Genomic DNA, 26,804 nt, shown 5'->3' with positions numbered 1-26,804 from the left:
GGAACGTGAGGTTTGTATAGAATTCATCAGCGAAACTTTTCGACAGAGCTAGAACGTTTCTCTAATTGAACCGCCGGAGGTCAGCCACGCATAGTCTTTGATTGGTGGCCATGTCAGCCAAGCAATTCCCGTGCGCGGCTGACATGGTCGCCAATCAAAGACCGTGCGCGATCGTGCAATACACTTGTTTCCATGGCCCGCGCACAACTTTTGTGAGGGTTCCATGGCCGCCGCGCAAAGGCCGTGCGCCGGCGACACGGTCCTCGTGCACCAGATCTGCACGGCCATTGTGTCAACGGCGCATAGCCTTTGCGCGGCGGACATGGAACCCCCGCAAAAGCTGTGCGCGGTGTTTACTTCTTTTTGTTTAAATAAATTAATTTCACACCATTACCTTACGCGGTGGTAGTAATGAAGGAGGAGGCGGCGAAGGTGATGAAGGAGGCGGAGGGTCGGCGACAAGGGAGGACGAAGGGAGGACGACAAGGAGGCTGCGACTTCTAGTGGGAGGGAGTTTCTGTGACCGGAGTTTTTGTGACAAGCAGACAAATTTTTGTTAGGGTGAGGGTGACATGAACGGTGAAGGGGGGTGAGATTTTATGTAAAGGGTAAAATTGTATTTTAATTTTACCGTAAAAAATATGGGCGTTTTTAACGAATAAGGGCGTCGATTAAAAATCCTCAAATCATTTTTTTTAGCAAATTTACCAGTTCTTTTCTTCAATTTGTTTGTTTGCTTAGGTTTTAATTAGAGTGTTAATCTGTATTATGGCTGAGTTGATTTGGTGTATATTCTGCTAATGTAAACAATTTGATTGAAATTTATTTGTTCATTTGAAATCTTGAATTGAATAATGGGGAATGGAAAAATTTGGGAAATTTAGTATTTTAGGTTCTTTCATTCTATCTATCCGAGTTCATAAGTTCGGTTGAATTTGAAGTGAAAGGGAAGTTAGAAGCTCTTATTGAATAATCTTTGAATAACAAAAAAAATTAATTGCGACCAATGATGTCTTGGCCTAGTGGTTAAGACTGAGGGCCTTTGTACAATAGGTCTCAGGTTCGAATCCCCCTGCCCCCATTTGTAATTTATATTGCCCTTGTGGCTCATTCGCACCAAAAAAAAAAAAAATTAATTGCTCAAATTTGTTTAATTGTTTGAATTAAATCTTAGAATTGGAACTGTTCATGAAACTTACCTCCTGCCTCTATTGATCTTGCCATCTTTTTTTATCCTACTATTTCCCCAAATATTTGTTTAGTCACCTCATATGCGTGAGAAACCACCTAGCCTTCATCCATATTTCTTTTTAAAAAGAGTTATGCAACAATTGTGTGTGTGGGGGGGGGGGGGATGGTTGTCTTTGTCCCACTGTCCTGGATTGCCAACTTTATAATAAAATTCTTCAATCTTGGTTGACTTGCCAGTTTACAGAATGCAAACTTCACTTGTTGCCTTTAATTTTTAGAACTATCCCCTTTGCAGTTAGCATCATGCTTTTCACGAAGGATAACCACCAACACATTATCAAATATTAATGATTTATGCAGTTCCTAGATCCTTTGCAGTTTTAAAGTTCTTGAATCATGTTTTGTTTTAGTCAAAACATATTTTGAGGGATTCGCTCCTAATGCTCAATCTGGAGTTGAATTAGTCTTTGCAAATAGCTGAAATTCTGCTTATTATTCTTCACTCGCTGTTCTTTTCTAATTAAAATAGGATAAGTACGTTAGATGGTTAGAGAATAGATATTGCATGCATTATTTAGATTATTTGATGTAATTGTGTTTTGTTTTTACATTTGAGTTTCGTCTTTTTGGCATTGATTCTTAGTCAAATTTAAATTTCCTTGCAGCTCTTGTCTCAAGGCAATTTGTGGGCATGACTCGCATAAGAATGGAAGGCCTCCTTGCTGCATTCCTCAAGTTGGTTGGGACAGGAAAACAACATACTTATGTTGAGACTGAAAATATCAGATATATGTACTAGCCTATTTAAGGCTTGAAGCTCTTTACTTGCTTGTTATTACAAACAAACAGAGTAATATTTTGGAGGACTTAGAGACTTTACGGATGCTTTCTAAAATAATATCCTTGATTTTTCCTTCCTCACTAATCAGAACTCCAAGGTTCCATAACATTTATTTCCAAGTTCAAACCCTTGTAATTTTGTTGACTACATTGCTTGTGAAACTTTTAAAATTAAGATGATCAAAGTTAAGTTGAACACGTCAATTGATCAATATCCCCTCCCTCTTCAAATTTCTTCTTGTGTCTTTTTTCTTTAAACAACACCTGCCTACATAATGTAACTTTAACCTACTTTTCCCCCTCTTCCACTTCCAATTTTCTGATTCAACTATATGGTTGAGTCATTATGATTATGTCCTGTTTTACTTGTATGCATGTTCATTCTACTGATATACTTGTTCCTGTGTCTGTTGATCCTTCCATATTCTAAAGCTCTTCCTCTTTCATGTTGCTGTATGTGGTTTTAGTTAAACTTTATTGTCCCATGAATGTTATTCCTTAACTATGCAAAGGTACCCAAATATACTTACTCTTTGGACGAAGAAGGAATAGGTAGAGCATCATGTAATCCCCCGTAATTTTATACATTTCAGTTATATATTTTAACGTATATTTAATATATTTAAATAAGGATTTATGAATTTTGGAAATGAATATATAGTTATTACATTTTAATTAGTATTACATTTAGTTATTCCTTATGAACTAAATTAATTAGTAATATATTTAGTTATTACATTTTAATATTTTCAACGATTTACGAAATCGAAAACGATTTTAGAATTTTAAGTTGAAAAGAATTTGAATTAAGAAAATTGATTGAATTTAGAAAACGATCCTATTCAGTTTCGGACTCGAATCATAAAAGCTAAATCCTAAGTCTAGCCCACTTGAAAAGCCCAAACCATTAAAAACCCAAAAGAACTCAAACCCTCACCCAAAACAAATTCACGTAAAAAGAAAAATCAAAGCCTCCTCTCCCTCCTTCAACTCCACGTACAGCACCCTCACTGCAGTTTTCTCTCCTCCCTTCGTCCGCCGCTTCTGCCAAGCCGCCGGACAACCATCACCGCCGGTAACTTCTTTCTTCTTCTCCTTCTTCCTTTTTCCTTTCCTGTTTCTTCCTTTCTTCCTTGCGATTTCTCCCCTCCCTAATGTTATGTCTTCGCGCAGCCACCGCAAACAGCACCATCGTGCGCCGCCGTCGCACAGCCCAGCCGCAAGCCACCTCCGTGCGCCGGCCAACTCCCTCTCCTCCTTCTTGAATTGGTTACTTTCTTAAACCCTAAGTAACTAATTATTTTAAATAAAAGTTGTTAATTTAAATTATGTTCTTGATATTAAATTTATAATTTTTATGGCTTGAACATGATTTTCAGTTTTGGGTTGCTAATTATAAACGAATTGTTTCAGTTTTGGGTTAATTAAATATTGAGTTAGGGTTTATTCATGATGTATTAGTTTGAATTAAGTTTCTTGAATTAAAGTTAGGAGTTTTGTGATTTAAGTTATAAATTTCAGATTTTTGCAAATTATATAATAAAGTTATTAATTTTCAGATTATCAAATTACCTTGAAATATTAATTTTGATTGTTTCAAGTACGAAATTCAAGGTTTTATGAGTTTTAATCACGATAGGTTGAGTATGGATCATTGAATTGGTTGTGTTGAGATACTAGGAACGTAGATTGACCATGGTGAAGCTTTTAAATGAAATTATATTGCTGAAAATTTAAAGTACGGTGTTTGCAAAAAGTTTTCAACGAATTTCAGTCACTAGTTCAATAATTATGATGCTAGGAAATCAAATGTTTAAGTTTTGATATTGGGGAGAGCTCTAAATATGTTTAGGATGCATTTAGAATGCTTTATTATGGTTACCAATGATTAGAAATTGATTGGTATTACTTGTTGGTTGTTTTAGGCGGAGAATTCTCTCTAGGCGACTTTTGAAAGTGTTAAGGTGGCCTATCAGTTTGTTTACACAAGGTACGTACATACCTGTGTGCCTGGAATGTGTGCTAATTGTTGAAACCATGTTGAATCTTGTTGTTGAACTTGGTTATGTTGATATTATTGTGGAACTTGGTGATGTTGATATTATGGACGAACTGGGTTATATTGAATGTGCATGTTTAATACTGTTGGACAAACTTATTGAACTTATTTTGCACTATAAGAACTGTAACATGTTAGTATGGATGTTTGATACAAACATGTTGGTTGGGAACACTAGATTATTCTATATGATTGGGTTGGATCAATTGGTTGTTGTTCCCTTTCTATCTTTTCACTACTTTATAAGGGCGGAGGACCTTGTTTAGTAGGTTGAAACTTTATGCCCATATACAGGGTTGCTCATGGTTAAAGGAAAGGTTGGTTAAGTTGGAATGAGTCTTGATTGATGCTTTTATGATCACTTACTTAATTCCAAGATAAAAACAGTTGTGAACAAATGTGAATTGTCTGTCTTATGTAATGGTTGAGTCATAACGGAATCTCAATTTGTAAATCATGTAAAGTGAAACTGAATAGCAATAGCTTTAGACTGTGCACGTCTGAAGTGACGGACAAACAGGAGTTGGGGTTCATGGTGGTAGCCCATGGCCTTTTCTGGGACCGGATTGATCACCGTGTCCTATTTTTATTTAAACGTTCCTCGATATCGCAGGTCACTGAGGTTACGGAGTCGCGCCCGTACCTCGTCTTCCTTAGTGAAGACTTCTGGATGGTCAACTCGGTCCATTGTCTATTTCAACTAAAATAATATTATGGTTATTAAGCCTAGCTTAGTCTAGTCAAGTATAATCGTCAATTTATTATGTTTTGTCTGTCCTTACTTATATTTATTAGTATCATGTTAGGGTTGTTGGTTTGATAGTATCATGCTAGGATTGTTGTTGTTTTAGTATGTAGTACTCAGCTTTGCTGATTACGTGCTTTGTTTGTGTGTGTTGATCATGGCTATGCCTTATTGATCCTGTGATGACCCATCTTTGGTGAGCAGTCTCTAAGGATCAATAAGCGTTGCCCATCTACAGGTTTGAAGATGATGCATCATTGGGATCGGGATTAGAGAGCTTGTAGTTCTATTCGTTTAATTAAGTGATTTAATTTGTTAACTTGGATTTGAAATTTGTCGTACTATTCGTATTTCCTTAATTCAGTTAATTGGTCTGGACCTAATATGTAATAGATTATTTATGAACCTAAAAGTTAGTTTTATGTTTTCCGCTGCAAAATTCTGAATAAGCCGTAACGTTTTCACACGGGCGATAATACTTTGATAATTCCCTACAGTTATATTTAAAAAGAGGTTATTTTAGAAAATGGGAATTGTCGGGGTGTTACAAAGTGGTATCAGAGCTAAAGGTTTTACTACATTTCGTGTCTACCTTTTATATCTTAGGCGTCTAACCAACTAATTAGTTACGTAAAAGTAATTTCACACTAGTGAATAAATTTAAAGTTATTAGCTAGAAATGTTTGAATTTATTTTAATATTGACTCTTGAATCGTGCTTTGAAATACGTTTTTGGTTATGCGAATTAATGTATTTTCTATTCTTTTGAAATTCAAATTAATATTTCAAAAAAAAAAAAAAAAAAAAAAAAAAAAATATTTACTGCTGCTGCTGCTACAGTACCGTAAAAAAAAAAAAAAAAAAAAATTTTTACTGCTGCTGCTGCTACAGTACCGTAAAAAAAAAAAAAAAATTTTTTTTAATTATTTATCGTTTAATAATTATTCTTTTAATCAATCCAATTCTTATAAATCATTCTTGTTTTATTCTTTTATGCTTCAATGTTTGATATACTATGATTATTTTGAGAGTTGGGTAGTATAGGAAAGGGCATATAGAATAGAATCATTGTGTCTGCATTATGTCAACATGATTGTAATTTCTCTACCTGCTAACTGTCGTGTCTTTCCTATGCTTTGCGATTGATATACATTCTTACTCATTGTGTATTGTGGGATCATACGGTAAGTGAGAGTACTAATTACTAACATAGAAACTATGTTTAATTGTTATAGATCTCTAATCATGTCTGGCATGGAAGGAAATAGAATAGGGAGCAACTCTAACCCTATTATTCTAAGCGATGATGAAAATGAAATGGATTACGAGTCTGACATTAACAGTTACACCAGCCATGAACTTGTTCTGCGTCGAGTTTTAAGAGCAGGAGAACCTGATAGTGATGATGAAGCCCTTCGTGAATTTGATCGTGCTAGAGGGCAAACTAGGGTCGATATTTATCAAGCTGTTTTGAGACCTGAAAGCGATTCGGAGCCTGAGTTTGAGCATGAATTTGGGTTTGAGTTCGAACAAGAATTTGAGTTTGAGTTCGAACATGAATTGGAGGTTGAACCTGAGTTTGAGTTTGAGCCTGAACATGAACCTGAACCTGAGCCTGAGCCTGAGCCAGAGGAAGTTAATCATCAACTTCAAGGTCTACGAAGATCCTCTAGGCCAAGAAAAGAAGCTTATTATTTTGATATGGATGACGATGATGAACTTAAATATGAGTTATTCACCCTAGAAGGTTATAGCGAATCAAAGGACAAGTCTGATGACGTTTCCCTTTAGCTTTGCTTACATATTTAGTTGTGTGTGAGAAAAATGTTGGACAATCCGCCCAACCATAGTTTATGTTTATATCGTAGAACCTTTTTACTTTATTTTGAGAACAGGTGTGTGTTAATATTTAGGATTGTTATTGACATTCTTCTGAGGAATAAAAGTTAGATTATTGACTATCTAAAAGATCAGAGTTTTACGGGCACGCAAGGGGAATGTTTTCTTCTTTTATTCTAACTTATTATTCGTGATGATTGAAGTTATTCCTTGTCTCTCAGTTGAATGTTTTGCATGATTGTTCATTTCGTGTGCATTTTGAATGTTAATGTGATATTGCATTGCTAGAGGATAATGTAAGTAAAGTTTTGAACCTGAATTAGAGCATATAAATTTCAGGTCGCACTCTAGGATGGCCAATAATAGTGACCTAGCTGCTGCTATTCGCCTCTTGGCGGAAAAACTAACCCAGGAAAGAACTGAGCGTCCCGATTCTGCAGGGGACATGTTTGAAAGGCTTGCGAAAGTTAAGCCACCATACTTTAAGGGGCAGGCAGACCCCACCTTCCTTGAAAACTGGATCAGGGAATTTGAGAAACTATTTGGGGCGGTAAACTGTCCTGAGCATATGAAAGTAGGCCAAGCTGTCCTCTACCTGAAAGATGAGGCCGACCTTTGGTGGAGGGAAAATGGGACTAGACTAAGCGCTGCTGAGGGATTCAATTGGGATTCTTTTATTGTTGCTTTGAGGGGGAAGTTTTATCCTCCTTTTATGAGGAAGCAGAAATCCCAGGAATTTATCAACCTTAGGATGGGGAATATGACCATTGCTGAATACTACAGTAAGTTTATAGCCTTGTCGAGGTTTGCACCTGAGGTGGTAGCTACTGAGGAACTAAAGGCTCAGAGGTTTGAGCAAGGGTTAACCGATGAGATCCAACTGGGATTAGGCGGGGAAACCTTTACGTCCTTAGACATTGTTTATGGGAGAGCTGCTCATATCTATGGCCTTCAGACCAGGAGAGACAAAAAGAATATTGTTGTTGGGGATAAAAGGAAAGAGTTTAATGCTGGGGGAAGTCAGGGGAACTTCAAAAGGAATAGAAATGGAAATGGGAATGGTAATGGTAATGGTAATGGTAATTTCCAGGGAAGAAACAACCAGGGGAATAACTATAACAACAGAAACCAAACTGACAGAGTGTACCACTGCAAGAGGTGCAACAACAACCACCCTGGGAAGGATTGTAAGGGGGAATTGGTAATTTGCAACTATTGTCATAAGAAGGGACATAGGGAGTTTGAATGCTTCACAAAACAGAAGAGAGAGCAAAATAGTGTTGGGAGTAGTAACCCAGGGAAACCAGGGTTTAACCATTCGGGGAACCAAAGTTCGAAGCCTGCTGGGGCACCAAACAACCAGGGAAACCAAAACAAACCTGCCAATGGAAGCAACAATAACAACAAGACTCCCGGAAAGCTGTTCGTAATGAGTAGAAATGAAGCTGAACGTTCTGCAGACGTAGTTTCGGGTACTTTCTCTATCAACTCCTTACCTGTTAAAACATTGTTTGATTCAGGGGCAACATATTCTTTTATTTCGACCTCTATTGTTAAAAATTTGAAGTTAGTAGATTTTGAGGCAATTGATTTACCTGTTAGTATGCCTAATGGTGCAACAATAAGGTGTACGAAATTATTTAAGAACTTGCCTTTGAAGATAAAAGATTGCACGTTTCCATCTAATTTGATAGAATTTAGTTTGGGGGACCTAGATGTGATTCTGGGGATGGATTGGCTAAGCTTATACAAGGCCAGGATAGATTGCGAGATTCAGAAAGTAAGCCTAAAGAACCCTACTGGGAAATCAATATCATATAGACGTTTTGGGAAGTCTAGGAACTTTGGGGTGATCTCCGCATTACAAGTGAGGAAACTGGTCAATAAAGGGTGTGAACTATTTTTCTGTAGTGTCCAAGATGTGAGTAAGAAAGTTGGGGTAAAGATAGAGGATGTCCCAATCGTAAGAGAATTTGTAGATGTATTTCCGGATGAGATTCTGGGTATGCCACCGGCTAGAACCCTTGAATTTACCATAGAGTTAAATCCCGGAACTGCACCTATATCCAAAGCACCTTATAGGATGGCACCCCCAGAAATGAGTGAGTTAAAGACACAATTGCAGGATTTGTTCGACAAGGGGTACATTAGGCCTAGTGCATCACCATGGGGAGCTTCAGTATTGTTTGTCAAAAAGAAAGATGGGAGTATGCGGCTATGTATTGATTATAGGGAGTTGAACAACGTAACAATCAAAAACAAATATCCTTTGCCTAGGATAGATGACCTGTTTGACCAGTTGAACGGGGCAAGTGTATTCTCAAAGATTGATTTGCGTTCGGGATATCACCAATTGAGGGTAGCTGAAAAAGACATTCCTAAGACTGCATTTAGGACTCGTTATGGTCATTATGAGTTTACAGTAATGCCTTTTGGGTTAACCAATGCACCCGCCATCTTTATGGATATGATGAATAGGATTTTCCATGAGTTCCTAGATAAGTTTGTGGTGGTATTCATTGATGATATTCTGATCTATTCGAGGAATGAAAAGGAACATGACGAACATTTGAGGGTTATCTTGGAGACGCTTAGGAAGAACCAGTTGTATGCAAAGTTCTCTAAGTGCGAGTTCCGTCTGGAAAAGGTAGCATTTTTGGGGCATTATGTGTCAAAGGAAGGAGTTTCTGTAGATCCTGCCAAGATTCAAGCTGTGAGTGAGTGGCCTACCCCGAAGAATGTGTCTGATATTCGGAGTTTCTTAGGTCTAGCTGGGTATTATAGGAGATTTGTGAGAGATTTCTCAAAAATAGCAAGACCCATGACCAACTTGATGAAGAAAGAATCAAAATTTGAGTGGAGCGAAAAATGTGAGGAAGCCTTCCAAATTCTCAAAGAACGTTTAACCTCAGCACCTGTTTTAACCTTGCCTGATGGGAATGAAGGGTTTGCATTGAGGTATATAGTGATGCGTCGAAGAATGGGTTGGGGTGTGTATTACAGCAAAATGGGAAGGTGATTGCGTATGCGTCGCGTCAATTAAAACCATATGAGGCTAATTACCCTACCCACGATCTAGAGCTAGCTGCGATTGTTTTCGCTTTGAAAATTTGGAGACATTACCTCTATGGGGCAACATGTAAGATCTTCACAGACCACAAAAGCCTAAAATACATTTTCACCCAGAAAGATCTCAACATGAGACAAAGAAGATGGTTAGAGTTGATCAAGGACTATGATTTGAACATCCAGTACCATGAGGGGAAAGCAAACGTAGTTGCCGATGCATTGAGTAGGAAATCTAGCCATAGTATGAATGTCTTGATAGTGCCTGAAGAGTTGTGTCGCGACATGCAGAGACTTAGCCTGGAAATAGTAAACCCTGGGGAAACCAAAGCAAAACTGAGTGCATTATCATTGGGGTTGTCTATATTCGAGGAGATTAGAGAAAGTCAAGCTGGGGATGAGTGCCTAGAGAGAATCAAGGAAAAGATGGGTCAAGGGAAAGAAGTGGATTTCAAGATTCATGAAGATGGTAGTTTGAGGTTCAAAGGGAGATGGTGCGTACCACAAAAGTGTGAAGAACTCAAGAGACGTCTTATGGACGAGGGGCATAATACTCCATATTCTGTGCACCCTGGGGGTGACAAGTTGTACAAAGACCTGAAACAAATCTATTGGTGGCCTAATATGAAACGGGAAGTTGTTGAGTTTGTGTCTAGATGCCTAACCTGTCAGAAAGTCAAAATAGACCACAAAAGACCCATGGGGAAAGTTCAACCTTTAGAAGTGCCTGGATGGAAGTGGGATTCCATTTCTATGGATTTTGTTACTGCCTTGCCTAGATCAAAGAACGGAAATGATACCATTTGGGTGATTGTGGATCGTCTAACAAAATCAGCCGTGTTTATTTCGATTAAAGAGACTTGGAAAAAGAAACAGCTTGCAAGGACATACATTAAGCATGTAGTGAGGTTGCATGGGGTCCCAACCGATATTATCTCAGACCGTGACTCAAGATTCCTCTCAAAATTTTGGCAAAAAGTCCAGTTGAACCTTGGGACAACTTTGAAAATGAGCACTGCTTTCCACCCTGCAACCGATGGTCAGACTGAGAGAACTAACCAGACTATGGAAGATATGTTGAGGGCTTGTGCAATTGACTTTAAGGGTAGTTGGGAAGACCATCTAGACTTGATCGAATTTTCATACAACAAAAGCTACCACGCAAGCATTAAGATGGCACCTTTTGAGGCACTATATGGGAGAAAATGTAGAAGTCCCACCTGCTGGAATGATTACAGTGAAAATATAGTATTGGGAACGGAATTCATTGAAGAGACTGTCAGGAATGTGAAAATAATTCAGGCTAGAATTCAAGCTGCCCAGGATAGGCAAAAGAGTTATGCTGATTTGAAAAGAAGAGATGATGAATTTGCAGTAGGCGATAAAGTGTTCTTGAAAGTATCACCAACCAAGGGTGTGATGAGATTTGGGAAGAAGGGCAAGCTAAGTGCCAAGTATGTAGGCCCATATGAGATTCTGCAACGAATAGGGAAAGTAGCATACAAGTTAGCCTTGCCAATGGAGTTCGAAAAGATGCACGACGTGTTTCACATTTCCCAACTAAAGCTCTATATCCATGACGAGCGTCATATCTTAGAGCCTGAGAGAATCAAGATTGATAGTAGCCTCACATACGAAGAAAGGCCTGTGAAAATCCTTGATAGAAAAGTGCGTAGTACACGCAATAAGGACGTCAGCATAGTGAAAGTGCTTTGGTCGAACCACGAGTACGAAGAGGCCACGTGGGAAGCCGAAGCTGAAATGAAGATCAAATATCCGGAGTTATTTTCTGAGGTGAGTTACGAGGGCGTAACTCGTTTTCTTTAAGGGGGGTAGAATGCGATAGAAATTCGCGCTTTTTACCTATTTTTATGATATTTTATGCATTTTATGCTTACTTCTAGCAACCTTTACATGTTGATGCAAGTAAATAGATCCTCCGCATAAGAAAATGTGTTCTTGAGTATTGCAAGTAACTCGTAGTTGGCAAATAATGCACAAGAGTGGCACAAAGTACTTCTACAATAAGAGTAAGTTGAAAAGTTTGGAAAAATATGTGAATTTTCGTGTCAAGTTTCGGGACGAAACTTCTTTTAAGAGGGGTAGATTGTAATCCCCCGTAATTTTATACATTTCAGTTATATATTTTAACGTATATTTAATATATTTAAATAAGGATTTATGAATTTTGGAAATGAATATATAGTTAACATATATTTAGTTATTACATTTTAATATTTTCAACGATTTACGAAATCGAAAACGATTTTAGAATTTTAAGTTGAAAAGAATTTGAATTAAGAAAATTGATTGAATTTAGAAAACGATCCTATTCAGTTTCGGACTCGAATCATAAAAGCTAAATCCTAAGTCTAGCCCACTTGAAAAGCCCAAACCATTAAAAACCCAAAAGAACTCAAACCCTCACCCAAAACAAATTCACGTAAAAAGAAAAATCAAAGCCTCCTCTCCCTCCTTCAACTCCACGTACAGCACCCTCACTGCAGTTTTCTCTCCTCCCTTCGTCCGCCGCTTCTGCCAAGCCGCCGGACAACCATCACCGCCGGTAACTTCTTTCTTCTTCTCCTTCTTCCTTTTTCCTTTCCTGTTTCTTCCTTTCTTCCTTGCGATTTCTCCCCTCCCTAATGTTATGTCTTCGCGCAGCCACCGCAAACAGCACCATCGTGCGCCGTCGTCGCACAGCCCAGCCGCAAGCCACCTCCGTGCGCCGGCCAACTCCCTCTCCTCCTTCTTGAATTGGTTACTTTCTTAAACCCTAAGTAACTAATTATTTTAAATAAAAGTTGTTAATTTAAATTATGTTCTTGATATTAAATTTATAATTTTTATGGCTTGAACATGATTTTCAGTTTTGGGTTGCTAATTATAAACGAATTGTTTCAGTTTTGGGTTAATTAAATATTGAGTTAGGGTTTATTCATGATGTATTAGTTTGAATTAAGTTTCTTGAATTAAAGTTGGGAGTTTTGTGATTTAAGTTATAAATTTCAGATTTTTGCAAATTATATAATAAAGTTATTAATTTTCAGATTATCAAATTACCTTGAAATATTAATTTTGATTGTTTCAAGTACGAAATTCAAGGTTTTATGAGTTTTAATCACGATAGGTTGAGTATGGATCATTGAATTGGTTGTGTTGAGATACTAGGAACGTAGATTGACCATGGTGAAGCTTTTAAATGAAATTATATTGCTGAAAATTTAAAGTACGGTGTTTGCAAAAAGTTTTCAACGAATTTCAGTCACTAGTTCAATAATTATGATGCTAGGAAATCAAATGTTTAAGTTTTGATATTGGGGAGAGCTCTAAATATGTTTAGGATGCATTTAGAATGCTTTATTATGGTTACCAATGATTAGAAATTGATTGGTATTACTTGTTGGTTGTTTTAGGCGGAGAATTCTCTCTAGGCGACTTTTGAAAGTGTTAAGGTGGCCTATCAGTTTGTTTACACAAGGTACGTACATACCTGTGTGCCTGGAATGTGTGCTAATTGTTGAAACCATGTTGAATCTTGTTGTTGAACTTGGTTATGTTGATATTATTGTGGAACTTGGTGATGTTGATATTATGGACGAACTGGGTTATATTGAATGTGCATGTTTAATACTGTTGGACAAACTTATTGAACTTATTTTGCACTATAAGAACTGTAACATGTTAGTATGGATGTTTGATACAAACATGTTGGTTGGGAACACTAGATTATTCTATATGATTGGGTTGGATCAATTGGTTGTTGTTCCCTTTCTATCTTTTCACTACTTTATAAGGGCGGAGGACCTTGTTTAGTAGGTTGAAACTTTATGCCAATATACAGGGTTGCTCATGGTTAAAGGAAAGGTTGGTTAAGTTGGAATGAGTCTTGATTGATGCTTTTATGATCACTTACTTAATTCCAAGATAAAAACAGTTGTGAACAAATGTGAATTGTCTGTCTTATGTAATGGTTGAGTCATAACGGAATCTCAATTTGTAAATCATGTAAAGTGAAACTGAATAGCAATAGCTTTAGACTGTGCACGTCTGAAGTGACGGACAAACAGGAGTTGGGGTTCATGGTGGTAGCCCATGGCCTTTTCTGGGACCGGATTGATCACCGTGTCCTATTTTTATTTAAACGTTCCTCGATATCGCAGGTCACTGAGGTTACGGAGTCGCGCCCGTACCTCGTCTTCCTTAGTGAAGACTTCTGGATGGTCAACTCGGTCCATTGTCTATTTCAACTAAAATAATATTATGGTTATTAAGCCTAGCTTAGTCTAGTCAAGTATAATCGTCAATTTATTATGTTTTGTCTGTCCTTACTTATATTTATTAGTATCATGTTAGGGTTGTTGGTTTGATAGTATCATGCTAGGATTGTTGTTGTTTTAGTATGTAGTACTCAGCTTTGCTGATTACGTGCTTTGTTTGTGTGTGTTGATCATGGCTATGCCTTATTGATCCTGTGATGACCCATCTTTGGTGAGCAGTCTCTAAGGATCAATAAGCGTTGCCCATCTACAGGTTTGAAGATGATGCATCATTGGGATCGGGATTAGAGAGCTTGTAGTTCTATTCGTTTAATTAAGTGATTTAATTTGTTAACTTGGATTTGAAATTTGTCGTACTATTCGTATTTCCTTAATTCAGTTAATTGGTCTGGACCTAATATGTAATAGATTATTTATGAACCTAAAAGTTAGTTTTATGTTTTCCGCTGCAAAATTCTGAATAAGCCGTAACGTTTTCACACGGGCGATAATACTTTGATAATTCCCTACAGTTATATTTAAAAAGAGGTTATTTTAGAAAATGGGAATTGTCGGGGTGTTACAAAGTGGTATCAGAGCTAAAGGTTTTACTACATTTCGTGTCTACCTTTTATATCTTAGGCGTCTAACCAACTAATTAGTTACGTAAAAGTAATTTCACACTAGTGAATAAATTTAAAGTTATTAGCTAGAAATGTTTGAATTTATTTTAATATTGACTCTTGAATCGTGCTTTGAAATACGTTTTTGGTTATGCGAATTAATGTATTTTCTATTCTTTTGAAATTCAAATTAATATTTCAAAAAAAAAAAAAAAAAAAATATTTACTGCTGCTGCTGCTACAGTACCGTAAAAAAAAAAAAAAAAAAAAATTTTTACTGCTGCTGCTGCTACAGTACCGTAAAAAAAAAAAAAAAATTTTTTTTAATTATTTATCGTTTAATAATTATTCTTTTAATCAATCCAATTCTTATAAATCATTCTTGTTTTATTCTTTTATGCTTCAATGTTTGATATACTATGATTATTTTGAGAGTTGGGTAGTATAGGAAAGGGCATATAGAATAGAATCATTGTGTCTGCATTATGTCAACATGATTGTAATTTCTCTACCTGCTAACTGTCGTGTCTTTCCTATGCTTTGCGATTGATATACATTCTTACTCATTGTGTATTGTGGGATCATACGGTAAGTGAGAGTACTAATTACTAACATAGAAACTATGTTTAATTGTTATAGATCTCTAATCATGTCTGGCATGGAAGGAAATAGAATAGGGAGCAACTCTAACCCTATTATTCTAAGCGATGATGAAAATGAAATGGATTACGAGTCTGACATTAACAGTTACACCAGCCATGAACTTGTTCTGCGTCGAGTTTTAAGAGCAGGAGAACCTGATAGTGATGATGAAGCCCTTCGTGAATTTGATCGTGCTAGAGGGCAAACTAGGGTCGATATTTATCAAGCTGTTTTGAGACCTGAAAGCGATTCGGAGCCTGAGTTTGAGCATGAATTTGGGTTTGAGTTCGAACAAGAATTTGAGTTTGAGTTCGAACATGAATTGGAGGTTGAACCTGAGTTTGAGTTTGAGCCTGAACATGAACCTGAACCTGAGCCTGAGCCTGAGCCAGAGGAAGTTAATCATCAACTTCAAGGTCTACGAAGATCCTCTAGGCCAAGAAAAGAAGCTTATTATTTTGATATGGATGACGATGATGAACTTAAATATGAGTTATTCACCCTAGAAGGTTATAGCGAATCAAAGGACAAGTCTGATGACGTTTCCCTTTAGCTTTGCTTACATATTTAGTTGTGTGTGAGAAAAATGTTGGACAATCCGCCCAACCATAGTTTATGTTTATATCGTAGAACCTTTTTACTTTATTTTGAGAACAGGTGTGTGTTAATATTTAGGATTGTTATTGACATTCTTCTGAGGAATAAAAGTTAGATTATTGACTATCTAAAAGATCAGAGTTTTACGGGCACGCAAGGGGAATGTTTTCTTCTTTTATTCTAACTTATTATTCGTGATGATTGAAGTTATTCCTTGTCTCTCAGTTGAATGTTTTGCATGATTGTTCATTTCGTGTGCATTTTGAATGTTAATGTGATATTGCATTGCTAGAGGATAATGTAAGTAAAGTTTTGAACCTGAATTAGAGCATATAAATTTCAGGTCGCGCTCTAGGATGGCCAATAATAGTGACCTAGCTGCTGCTATTCGCCTCTTGGCGGAAAAACTAACCCAGGAAAGAACTGAGCGTCCCGATTCTGCAGGGGACATGTTTGAAAGGCTTGCGAAAGTTAAGCCACCATACTTTAAGGGGCAGGCAGACCCCACCTTCCTTGAAAACTGGATCAGGGAATTTGAGAAACTATTTGGGGCGGTAAACTGTCCTGAGCATATGAAAGTAGGCCAAGCTGTCCTCTACCTGAAAGATGAGGCCGACCTTTGGTGGAGGGAAAATGAGACTAGACTAAGCGCTGCTGAGGGATTCAATTGGGATTCTTTTATTGTTGCTTTGAGGGGGAAGTTTTATCCTCCTTTTATGAGGAAGCAGAAAGCCCAGGAATTTATCAACCTTAGGATGGGGAATATGACCATTGCTGAATACTACAGTAAGTTTATAGCCTTGTCGAGGTTTGCACCTGAGGTGGTAGCTACTGAGGAACTAAAGGCTCAGAGGTTTGAGCAAGGGTTAACCGATGAGATCCAACTGGGATTAGGCGGGGAAACCTTTACGTCCTTAGACATTGTTTATGGGAGAGCTGCTCATATCTATGGCCTTCAGACCAGGAGAGACAAAAAGAATATTGTTGTTGGGGATAAAAGGAAAGAGTTTAATGCTGGGGGAAGTCAGGGGAACTTCAAAAGGAATAGAAATGGAAATGGGAATGGTAATGGTAATGGTAATGGTAATGGTAATGGTAATTTCCAGGGAAGAAACAACCAGGGGAATAACTATAACAACAGAAACCAAACTGACAGAGTGTACCACTGCAAGAGGTGCAACAACAACCACCCTGGGAAGGATTGTAAGGGGGAATTGGTAATTTGCAACTATTGTCATAAGAAGGGACATAGGGAGTTTGAATGCTTCACAAAACAGAAGAGAGAGCAAAATAGTGTTGGGAGTAGTAACCCAGGGAAACCAGGGTTTAACCATTCGGGGAACCAAAGTTCGAAGCCTGCTGGGGCACCAAACAACCAGGGAAACCAAAACAAACCTGCCAATGGAAGCAACAATAACAACAAGACTCCCGGAAAGCTGTTCGTAATGAGTAGAAATGAAGCTGAACGTTCTGCAGACGTAGTTTCGGGTACTTTCTCTATCAACTCCTTACCTGTTAAAACATTGTTTGATTCAGGGGCAACATATTCTTTTATTTCGACCTCTATTGTTAAAAATTTGAAGTTAGTAGATTTTGAGGCAATTGATTTACCTGTTAGTATGCCTAATGGTGCAACAATAAGGTGTACGAAATTATTTAAGAACTTGCCTTTGAAGATAAAAGATTGCACGTTTCCATCTAATTTGATAGAATTTAGTTTGGGGGACCTAGATGTGATTCTGGGGATGGATTGGCTAAGCTTATACAAGGCCAGGATAGATTGCGAGATTCAGAAAGTAAGCCTAAAGAACCCTACTGGGAAATCAATATCATATAGACGTTTTGGGAAGTCTAGGAACTTTGGGGTGATCTCCGCATTACAAGTGAGGAAACTGGTCAATAAAGGGTGTGAACTATTTTTCTGTAGTGTCCAAGATGTGAGTAAGAAAGTTGGGGTAAAGATAGAGGATGTCCCAATCGTAAGAGAATTTGTAGATGTATTTCCGGATGAGATTCTGGGTATGCCACCGGCTAGAACCCTTGAATTTACCATAGAGTTAAATCCCGGAACTGCACCTATATCCAAAGCACCTTATAGGATGGCACCCCCAGAAATGAGTGAGTTAAAGACACAATTGCAGGATTTGTTCGACAAGGGGTACATTAGGCCTAGTGCATCACCATGGGGAGCTCCAGTATTGTTTGTCAAAAAGAAAGATGGGAGTATGCGGCTATGTATTGATTATAGGGAGTTGAACAACGTAACAATCAAAAACAAATATCCTTTGCCTAGGATAGATGACCTGTTTGACCAGTTGAACGGGGCAAGTGTATTCTCAAAGATTGATTTGCGTTCGGGATATCACCAATTGAGGGTAGCTGAAAAAGACATTCCTAAGACTGCATTTAGGACTCGTTATGGTCATTATGAGTTTACAGTAATGCCTTTTGGGTTAACCAATGCACCCGCCATCTTTATGGATCTGATGAATAGGATTTTCCATGAGTTCCTAGATAAGTTTGTGGTGGTATTCATTGATGATATTCTGATCTATTCGAGGAATGAAAAGGAACATGACGAACATTTGAGGGTTATCTTGGAGACGCTTAGGAAGAACCAGTTGTATGCAAAGTTCTCTAAGTGCGAGTTCCGTCTGGAAAAGGTAGCATTTTTGGGGCATTATGTGTCAAAGGAAGGAGTTTCTGTAGATCCTGCCAAGATTCAAGCTGTGAGTGAGTGGCCTACCCCGAAGAATGTGTCTGATATTCGGAGTTTCTTAGGTCTAGCTGGGTATTATAGGAGATTTGTGAGAGATTTCTCAAAAATAGCAAGACCCATGACCAACTTGATGAAGAAAGAATCAAAATTTGAGTGGAGCGAAAAATGTGAGGAAGCCTTCCAAATTCTCAAAGAACGTTTAACCTCAGCACCTGTTTTAACCTTGCCTGATGGGAATGAAGGGTTTGAGGTATATAGTGATGCGTCGAAGAATGGGTTGGGGTGTGTATTACAGCAAAATGGGAAGGTGATTGCGTATGCGTCGCGTCAATTAAAACCATATGAGGCTAATTACCCTACCCACGATCTAGAGCTAGCTGCGATTGTTTTCGCTTTGAAAATTTGGAGACATTACCTCTATGGGGCAACATGTAAGATCTTCACAGACCACAAAAGCCTAAAATACATTTTCACCCAGAAAGATCTCAACATGAGACAAAGAAGATGGTTAGAGTTGATCAAGGACTATGATTTGAACATCCAGTACCATGAGGGGAAAGCAAACGTAGTTGCCGATGCATTGAGTAGGAAATCTAGCCATAGTATGAATGTCTTGATAGTGCCTGAAGAGTTGTGTCGCGACATGCAGAGACTTAGCCTGGAAATAGTAAACCCTGGGGAAACCAAAGCAAAACTGAGTGCATTATCATTGGGGTTGTCTATATTCGAGGAGATTAGAGAAAGTCAAGCTGGGGATGAGTGCCTAGAGAGAATCAAGGAAAAGATGGGTCAAGGGAAAGAAGTGGATTTCAAGATTCATGAAGATGGTAGTTTGAGGTTCAAAGGGAGATGGTGCGTACCACAAAAGTGTGAAGAACTCAAGAGACGTCTTATGGACGAGGGGCATAATACTCCATATTCTGTGCACCCTGGGGGTGACAAGTTGTACAAAGACCTGAAACAAATCTATTGGTGGCCTAATATGAAACGGGAAGTTGCTGAGTTTGTGTCTAGATGCCTAACCTGTCAGAAAGTCAAAATAGACCACAAAAGACCCATGGGGAAAGTTCAACCTTTAGAAGTGCCTGGATGGAAGTGGGATTCCATTTCTATGGATTTTGTTACTGCCTTGCCTAGATCAAAGAACGGAAATGATACCATTTGGGTGATTGTGGATCGTCTAACAAAATCAGCCGTGTTTATTTCGATTAAAGAGACTTGGAAAAAGAAACAGCTTGCAAGGACATACATTAAGCATGTAGTGAGGTTGCATGGGGTCCCAACCGATATTATCTCAGACCGTGACTCAAGATTCCTCTCGAAATTTTGGCAAAAAGTCCAGTTGAACCTTGGGACAACTTTGAAAATGAGCACTGCTTTCCACCCTGCAACCGATGGTCAGACTGAGAGAACTAACCAGACTATGGAAGATATGTTGAGGGCTTGTGCAATTGACTTTAAGGGTAGTTGGGAAGACCATCTAGACTTGATCGAATTTTCATACAACAATAGCTACCACGCAAGCATTAAGATGGCACCTTTTGAGGCACTATATGGGAGAAAATGTAGAAGTCCCACCTGCTGGAATGATTTCAGTGAAAATATAGTATTGGGAATGGAATTCATTGAAGAGACTGTCAGGAATGTGAAAATAATTCAGGCTAGAATTCAAGCTGCCCAGGATAGGCAAAAGAGTTATGCTGATTTGAAAAGAAGAGATGATGAATTTGCAGTAGGCGATAAAGTGTTCTTGAAAGTATCACCAACCAAGGGTGTGATGAGATTTGGGAAGAAGGGCAAGCTAAGTGCCAAGTATGTAGGCCCATATGAGATTCTGCAACGAATAGGGAAAGTAGCATACAAGTTAGGCTTGCCAATGGAGTTCGAAAAGATGCACGACGTGTTTCACATTTCCCAACTAAAGCTCTATATCCATGACGAGCGTCATATCTTAGAGCCTGAGAGAATCCAGATTGATAGTAGCCTCACATACGAAGAAAGGCCTGTGAAAATCCTTGATAGAAAAGTGCGTAGTACACGCAATAAGGACGTCAGCATAGTGAAAGTGCTTTGGTCGAACCACGAGTACGAAGAGGCCAAGTGGGAAGCCGAAGCTGAAATGAAGATCAAATATCCGGAGTTATTTTCTGAGGTGAGTTACGAGGGCGTAACTCGTTTTCTTTAAGGGGGGTAGAATGCGAAAGAAATTCGCGCTTTTTACCTATTTTTATGATATTTTATGCATTTTATGCTTACTTCTAGCAACCTTTACATGTTGATGCAAGTAAATAGATCCTCCGCATAAGAAAATGTGTTCTTGAGTATTGCAAGTAACTCTTAGTTGGCAAATAATGCACAAGAGTGGCACAAAGTACTTCTACAATAAGAGTAAGTTGAAAAGTTTGGAAAAATATGTGAATTTTCGTGTCAAGTTTCGGGACGAAACTTCTTTTAAGAGGGGTAGATTGTAATCCCCCGTAATTTTATACATTTCAGTTATATATTTTAACGTATATTTAATATATTTAAATAAGGATTTATGAATTTTGGAAATGAATATATAGTTAACATATATTTAGTTATTACATTTTAATATTTTCAACGATTTACGAAATCGAAAACGATTTTAGAATTTTAAGTTGAAAAGAATTTGAATTAAGAAAATTGATTGAATTTAGAAAACGATCCTATTCAGTTTCGGACTCGAATCATAAAAGCTAAATCCTAAGTCTAGCCCACTTGAAAAGCCCAAACCATTAAAAACCCAAAAGAACTCAAACCCTCACCCAAAACAAATTCACGTAAAAAGAAAAATCAAAGCCTCCTCTCCCTCCTTCAACTCCACGTACAGCACCCTCACTGCAGTTTTCTCTCCTCCCTTCGTCCGCCGCTTCTGCCAAGCCGCCGGACAACCATCACCGCCGGTAACTTCTTTCTTCTTCTCCTTCTTCCTTTTTCCTTTCCTGTTTCTTCCTTTCTTCCTTGCGATTTCTCCCCTCCCTAATGTTATGTCTTCGCGCAGCCACCGCAAACAGCACCATCGTGCGCCGCCGTCGCACAGCCCAGCCGCAAGCCACCTCCGTGCGCCGGCCAACTCCCTCTCCTCCTTCTTGAATTGGTTACTTTCTTAAACCCTAAGTAACTAATTATTTTAAATAAAAGTTGTTAATTTAAATTATGTTCTTGATATTAAATTTATAATTTTTATGGCTTGAACATGATTTTCAGTTTTGGGTTGCTAATTATAAACGAATTGTTTCAGTTTTGGGTTAATTAAATATTGAGTTAGGGTTTATTCATGATGTATTAGTTTGAATTAAGTTTCTTGAATTAAAGTTGGGAGTTTTGTGATTTAAGTTATAAATTTCAGATTTTTGCAAATTATATAATAAAGTTATTAATTTTCAGATTATCAAATTACCTTGAAATATTAATTTTGATTGTTTCAAGTACGAAATTCAAGGTTTTATGAGTTTTAATCACGATAGGTTGAGTATGGATCATTGAATTGGTTGTGTTGAGATACTAGGAACGTAGATTGACCATGGTGAAGCTTTTAAATGAAATTATATTGCTGAAAATTTAAAGTACGGTGTTTGCAAAAAGTTTTCAACGAATTTCAGTCACTAGTTCAATAATTATGATGCTAGGAAATCAAATGTTTAAGTTTTGATATTGGGGAGAGCTCTAAATATGTTTAGGATGCATTTAGAATGCTTTATTATGGTTACCAATGATTAGAAATTGATTGGTATTACTTGTTGGTTGTTTTAGGCGGAGAATTCTCTCTAGGCGACTTTTGAAAGTGTTAAGGTGGCCTATCAGTTTGTTTACACAAGGTACGTACATACCTGTGTGCCTGGAATGTGTGCTAATTGTTGAAACCATGTTGAATCTTGTTGTTGAACTTGGTTATGTTGATATTATTGTGGAACTTGGTGATGTTGATATTATGGACGAACTGGGTTATATTGAATGTGCATGTTTAATACTGTTGGACAAACTTATTGAACTTATTTTGCACTATAAGAACTGTAACATGTTAGTATGGATGTTTGATACAAACATGTTGGTTGGGAACACTAGATTATTCTATATGATTGGGTTGGATCAATTGGTTGTTGTTCCCTTTCTATCTTTTCACTACTTTATAAGGGCGGAGGACCTTGTTTAGTAGGTTGAAACTTTATGCCCATATACAGGGTTGCTCATGGTTAAAGGAAAGGTTGGTTAAGTTGGAATGAGTCTTGATTGATGCTTTTATGATCACTTACTTAATTCCAAGATAAAAACAGTTGTGAACAAATGTGAATTGTCTGTCTTATGTAATGGTTGAGTCATAACGGAATCTCAATTTGTAAATCATGTAAAGTGAAACTGAATAGCAATAGCTTTAGACTGTGCACGTCTGAAGTGACGGACAAACAGGAGTTAGGGTTCATGGTGGTAGCCCATGGCCTTTTCTGGGACCGGATTGATCACCGTGTCCTATTTTTATTTAAACGTTCCTCGATATCGCAGGTCACTGAGGTTACGGAGTCGCGCCCGTACCTCGTCTTCCTTAGTGAAGACTTCTGGATGGTCAACTCGGTCCATTGTCTATTTCAACTAAAATAATATTATGGTTATTAAGCCTAGCTTAGTCTAGTCAAGTATAATCGTCAATTTATTATGTTTTGTCTGTCCTTACTTATATTTATTAGTATCATGTTAGGGTTGTTGGTTTGATAGTATCATGCTAGGATTGTTGTTGTTTTAGTATGTAGTACTCAGCTTTGCTGATTACGTGCTTTGTTTGTGTGTGTTGATCATGGCTATGCCTTATTGATCCTGTGATGACCCATCTTTGGTGAGCAGTCTCTAAGGATCAATAAGCGTTGCCCATCTACAGGTTTGAAGATGATGCATCATTGGGATCGGGATTAGAGAGCTTGTAGTTCTATTCGTTTAATTAAGTGATTTAATTTGTTAACTTGGATTTGAAATTTGTCGTACTATTCGTATTTCCTTAATTCAGTTAATTGGTCTGGACCTAATATGTAATAGATTATTTATGAACCTAAAAGTTAGTTTTATGTTTTCCGCTGCAAAATTCTGAATAAGCCGTAACGTTTTCACACGGGCGATAATACTTTGATAATTCCCTACAGTTATATTTAAAAAGAGGTTATTTTAGAAAATGGGAATTGTCGGGGTGTTACAAAGTGGTATCAGAGCTAAAGGTTTTACTACATTTCGTGTCTACCTTTTATATCTTAGGCGTCTAACCAACTAATTAGTTACGTAAAAGTAATTTCACACTAGTGAATAAATTTAAAGTTATTAGCTAGAAATGTTTGAATTTATTTTAATATTGACTCTTGAATCGTGCTTTGAAATACGTTTTTGGTTATGCGAATTAATGTATTTTCTATTCTTTTGAAATTCAAATTAATATTTCAAAAAAAAAAAATAAAAAAAAAATTTACTGCTGCTGCTGCTACAGTACCGTAAAAAAAAAAAAAAAATTTTTTACTGCTGCTGCTGCTACAGTACCGTAAAAAAAAAAAAAAAAATTTTAATTATTTATCGTTTAATAATTATTCTTTTAATCAATCCAATTCTTATAAATCATTCTTGTTTTATTCTTTTATGCTTCAATGTTTGATATACTATGATTATTTTGAGAGTTGGGTAGTATAGGAAAGGGCATATAGAATAGAATCATTGTGTCTGCATTATGTCAACATGATTGTAATTTCTCTACCTGCTAACTGTCGTGTCTTTCCTATGCTTTGCGATTGATATACATTCTTACTCATTGTGTATTGTGGGATCATACGGTAAGTGAGAGTACTAATTACTAACATAGAAACTATGTTTAATTGTTATAGATCTCTAATCATGTCTGGCATGGAAGGAAATAGAATAGGGAGCAACTCTAACCCTATTATTCTAAGCGATGATGAAAATGAAATGGATTACGAGTCTGACATTAACAGTTACACCAGCCATGAACTTGTTCTGCGTCGAGTTTTAAGAGCAGGAGAACCTGATAGTGATGATGAAGCCCTTCGTGAATTTGATCGTGCTAGAGGGCAAACTAGGGTCGATATTTATCAAGCTGTTTTGAGACCTGAAAGCGATTCGGAGCCTGAGTTTGAGCATGAATTTGGGTTTGAGTTCGAACAAGAATTTGAGTTTGAGTTCGAACATGAATTGGAGGTTGAACCTGAGTTTGAGTTTGAGCCTGAACATGAACCTGAACCTGAGCCTGAGCCTGAGCCAGAGGAAGTTAATCATCAACTTCAAGGTCTACGAAGATCCTCTAGGCCAAGAAAAGAAGCTTATTATTTTGATATGGATGACGATGATGAACTTAAATATGAGTTATTCACCCTAGAAGGTTATAGCGAATCAAAGGACAAGTCTGATGACGTTTCCCTTTAGCTTTGCTTACATATTTAGTTGTGTGTGAGAAAAATGTTGGACAATCCGCCCAACCATAGTTTATGTTTATATCGTAGAACCTTTTTACTTTATTTTGAGAACAGGTGTGTGTTAATATTTAGGATTGTTATTGACATTCTTCTGAGGAATAAAAGTTAGATTATTGACTATCTAAAAGATCAGAGTTTTACGGGCACGCAAGGGGAATGTTTTCTTCTTTTATTCTAACTTATTATTCGTGATGATTGAAGTTATTCCTTGTCTCTCAGTTGAATGTTTTGCATGATTGTTCATTTCGTGTGCATTTTGAATGTTAATGTGATATTGCATTGCTAGAGGATAATGTAAGTAAAGTTTTGAACCTGAATTAGAGCATATAAATTTCAGGTCGCGCTCTAGGATGGCCAATAATAGTGACCTAGCTGCTGCTATTCGCCTCTTGGCGGAAAAACTAACCCAGGAAAGAACTGAGCGTCCCGATTCTGCAGGGGACATGTTTGAAAGGCTTGCGAAAGTTAAGCCACCATACTTTAAGGGGCAGGCAGACCCCACCTTCCTTGAAAACTGGATCAGGGAATTTGAGAAACTATTTGGGGCGGTAAACTGTCCTGAGCATATGAAAGTAGGCCAAGCTGTCCTCTACCTGAAAGATGAGGCCGACCTTTGGTGGAGGGAAAATGAGACTAGACTAAGCGCTGCTGAGGGATTCAATTGGGATTCTTTTATTGTTGCTTTGAGGGGGAAGTTTTATCCTCCTTTTATGAGGAAGCAGAAAGCCCAGGAATTTATCAACCTTAGGATGGGGAATATGACCATTGCTGAATACTACAGTAAGTTTATAGCCTTGTCGAGGTTTGCACCTGAGGTGGTAGCTACTGAGGAACTAAAGGCTCAGAGGTTTGAGCAAGGGTTAACCGATGAGATCCAACTGGGATTAGGCGGGGAAACCTTTACGTCCTTAGACATTGTTTATGGGAGAGCTGCTCATATCTATGGCCTTCAGACCAGGAGAGACAAAAAGAATATTGTTGTTGGGGATAAAAGGAAAGAGTTTAATGCTGGGGGAAGTCAGGGGAACTTCAAAAGGAATAGAAATGGAAATGGGAATGGTAATGGTAATGGTAATGGTAATGGTAATGGTAATTTCCAGGGAAGAAACAACCAGGGGAATAACTATAACAACAGAAACCAAACTGACAGAGTGTACCACTGCAAGAGGTGCAACAACAACCACCCTGGGAAGGATTGTAAGGGGGAATTGGTAATTTGCAACTATTGTCATAAGAAGGGACATAGGGAGTTTGAATGCTTCACAAAACAGAAGAGAGAGCAAAATAGTGTTGGGAGTAGTAACCCAGGGAAACCAGGGTTTAACCATTCGGGGAACCAAAGTTCGAAGCCTGCTGGGGCACCAAACAACCAGGGAAACCAAAACAAACCTGCCAATGGAAGCAACAATAACAACAAGACTCCCGGAAAGCTGTTCGTAATGAGTAGAAATGAAGCTGAACGTTCTGCAGACGTAGTTTCGGGTACTTTCTCTATCAACTCCTTACCTGTTAAAACATTGTTTGATTCAGGGGCAACATATTCTTTTATTTCGACCTCTATTGTTAAAAATTTGAAGTTAGTAGATTTTGAGGCAATTGATTTACCTGTTAGTATGCCTAATGGTGCAACAATAAGGTGTACGAAATTATTTAAGAACTTGCCTTTGAAGATAAAAGATTGCACGTTTCCATCTAATTTGATAGAATTTAGTTTGGGGGACCTAGATGTGATTCTGGGGATGGAT

At 37.7% G+C, this 26,804-nt stretch overlaps 1 protein-coding gene and 2 long non-coding RNA genes across 4 annotated transcripts; all 3 read left to right on the top strand.

Annotated features, from left to right (window-relative positions):
- The first annotated feature begins 1,370 nt into the window (after positions 1 to 1,370).
- On the top strand, positions 1,371 to 5,630 carry LOC130460941 (uncharacterized). 2 transcript variants are annotated; one of them, XR_008921174.1, is made up of 5 exons: positions 1,371 to 1,725; positions 1,857 to 3,106; positions 3,205 to 3,300; positions 3,957 to 4,021; positions 5,040 to 5,630. It is a non-coding gene; the product is annotated as an uncharacterized lncRNA (long non-coding RNA). The 2 variants fall into 2 exon arrangements; XR_008921175.1 differs by having other exon boundaries at positions 1,371 to 3,106.
- A 6,804-nt stretch (positions 5,631 to 12,434) lies between these two features.
- LOC130461942 (uncharacterized) lies at positions 12,435 to 14,397 on the top strand. Its single transcript, XR_008921997.1, has 3 exons — positions 12,435 to 12,500; positions 13,157 to 13,221; positions 14,240 to 14,397. It is a non-coding gene; the product is annotated as an uncharacterized lncRNA (long non-coding RNA).
- Positions 14,398 to 21,194: 6,797 nt separating this feature from the next.
- On the top strand, positions 21,195 to 25,120 carry LOC130461216 (uncharacterized). The gene is made up of 4 exons (XM_056829216.1): positions 21,195 to 21,504; positions 21,603 to 21,698; positions 22,355 to 22,419; positions 23,438 to 25,120. The coding sequence occupies exon 4, from the start codon at positions 24,437 to 24,439 to the stop codon at positions 25,007 to 25,009; it is 573 nt and encodes a 190-aa protein (XP_056685194.1). The 5' UTR covers positions 21,195 to 21,504; positions 21,603 to 21,698; positions 22,355 to 22,419; positions 23,438 to 24,436; the 3' UTR covers positions 25,010 to 25,120.
- Positions 25,121 to 26,804: the final 1,684 nt, after the last annotated feature.

The sequence above is a fragment of the Spinacia oleracea genome, chromosome 5 (assembly GCF_020520425.1).
Source record: "Spinacia oleracea cultivar Varoflay chromosome 5, BTI_SOV_V1, whole genome shotgun sequence".
In the NCBI taxonomy this organism is placed as follows: Eukaryota; Viridiplantae; Streptophyta; class Magnoliopsida; order Caryophyllales; family Amaranthaceae; genus Spinacia; species Spinacia oleracea.
The sequence above is the reverse complement of the archived record's forward strand: the minus strand, read 5'-3'. Positions and strand labels throughout refer to the sequence as shown.

Coding starts and splice junctions, on each gene's coding strand:
- LOC130461216 (XM_056829216.1), top strand. CDS start 24,437: ATGTTTAATTGTTATAGATCTCTAATCATGTCTGGCATGGAAGGAAAT.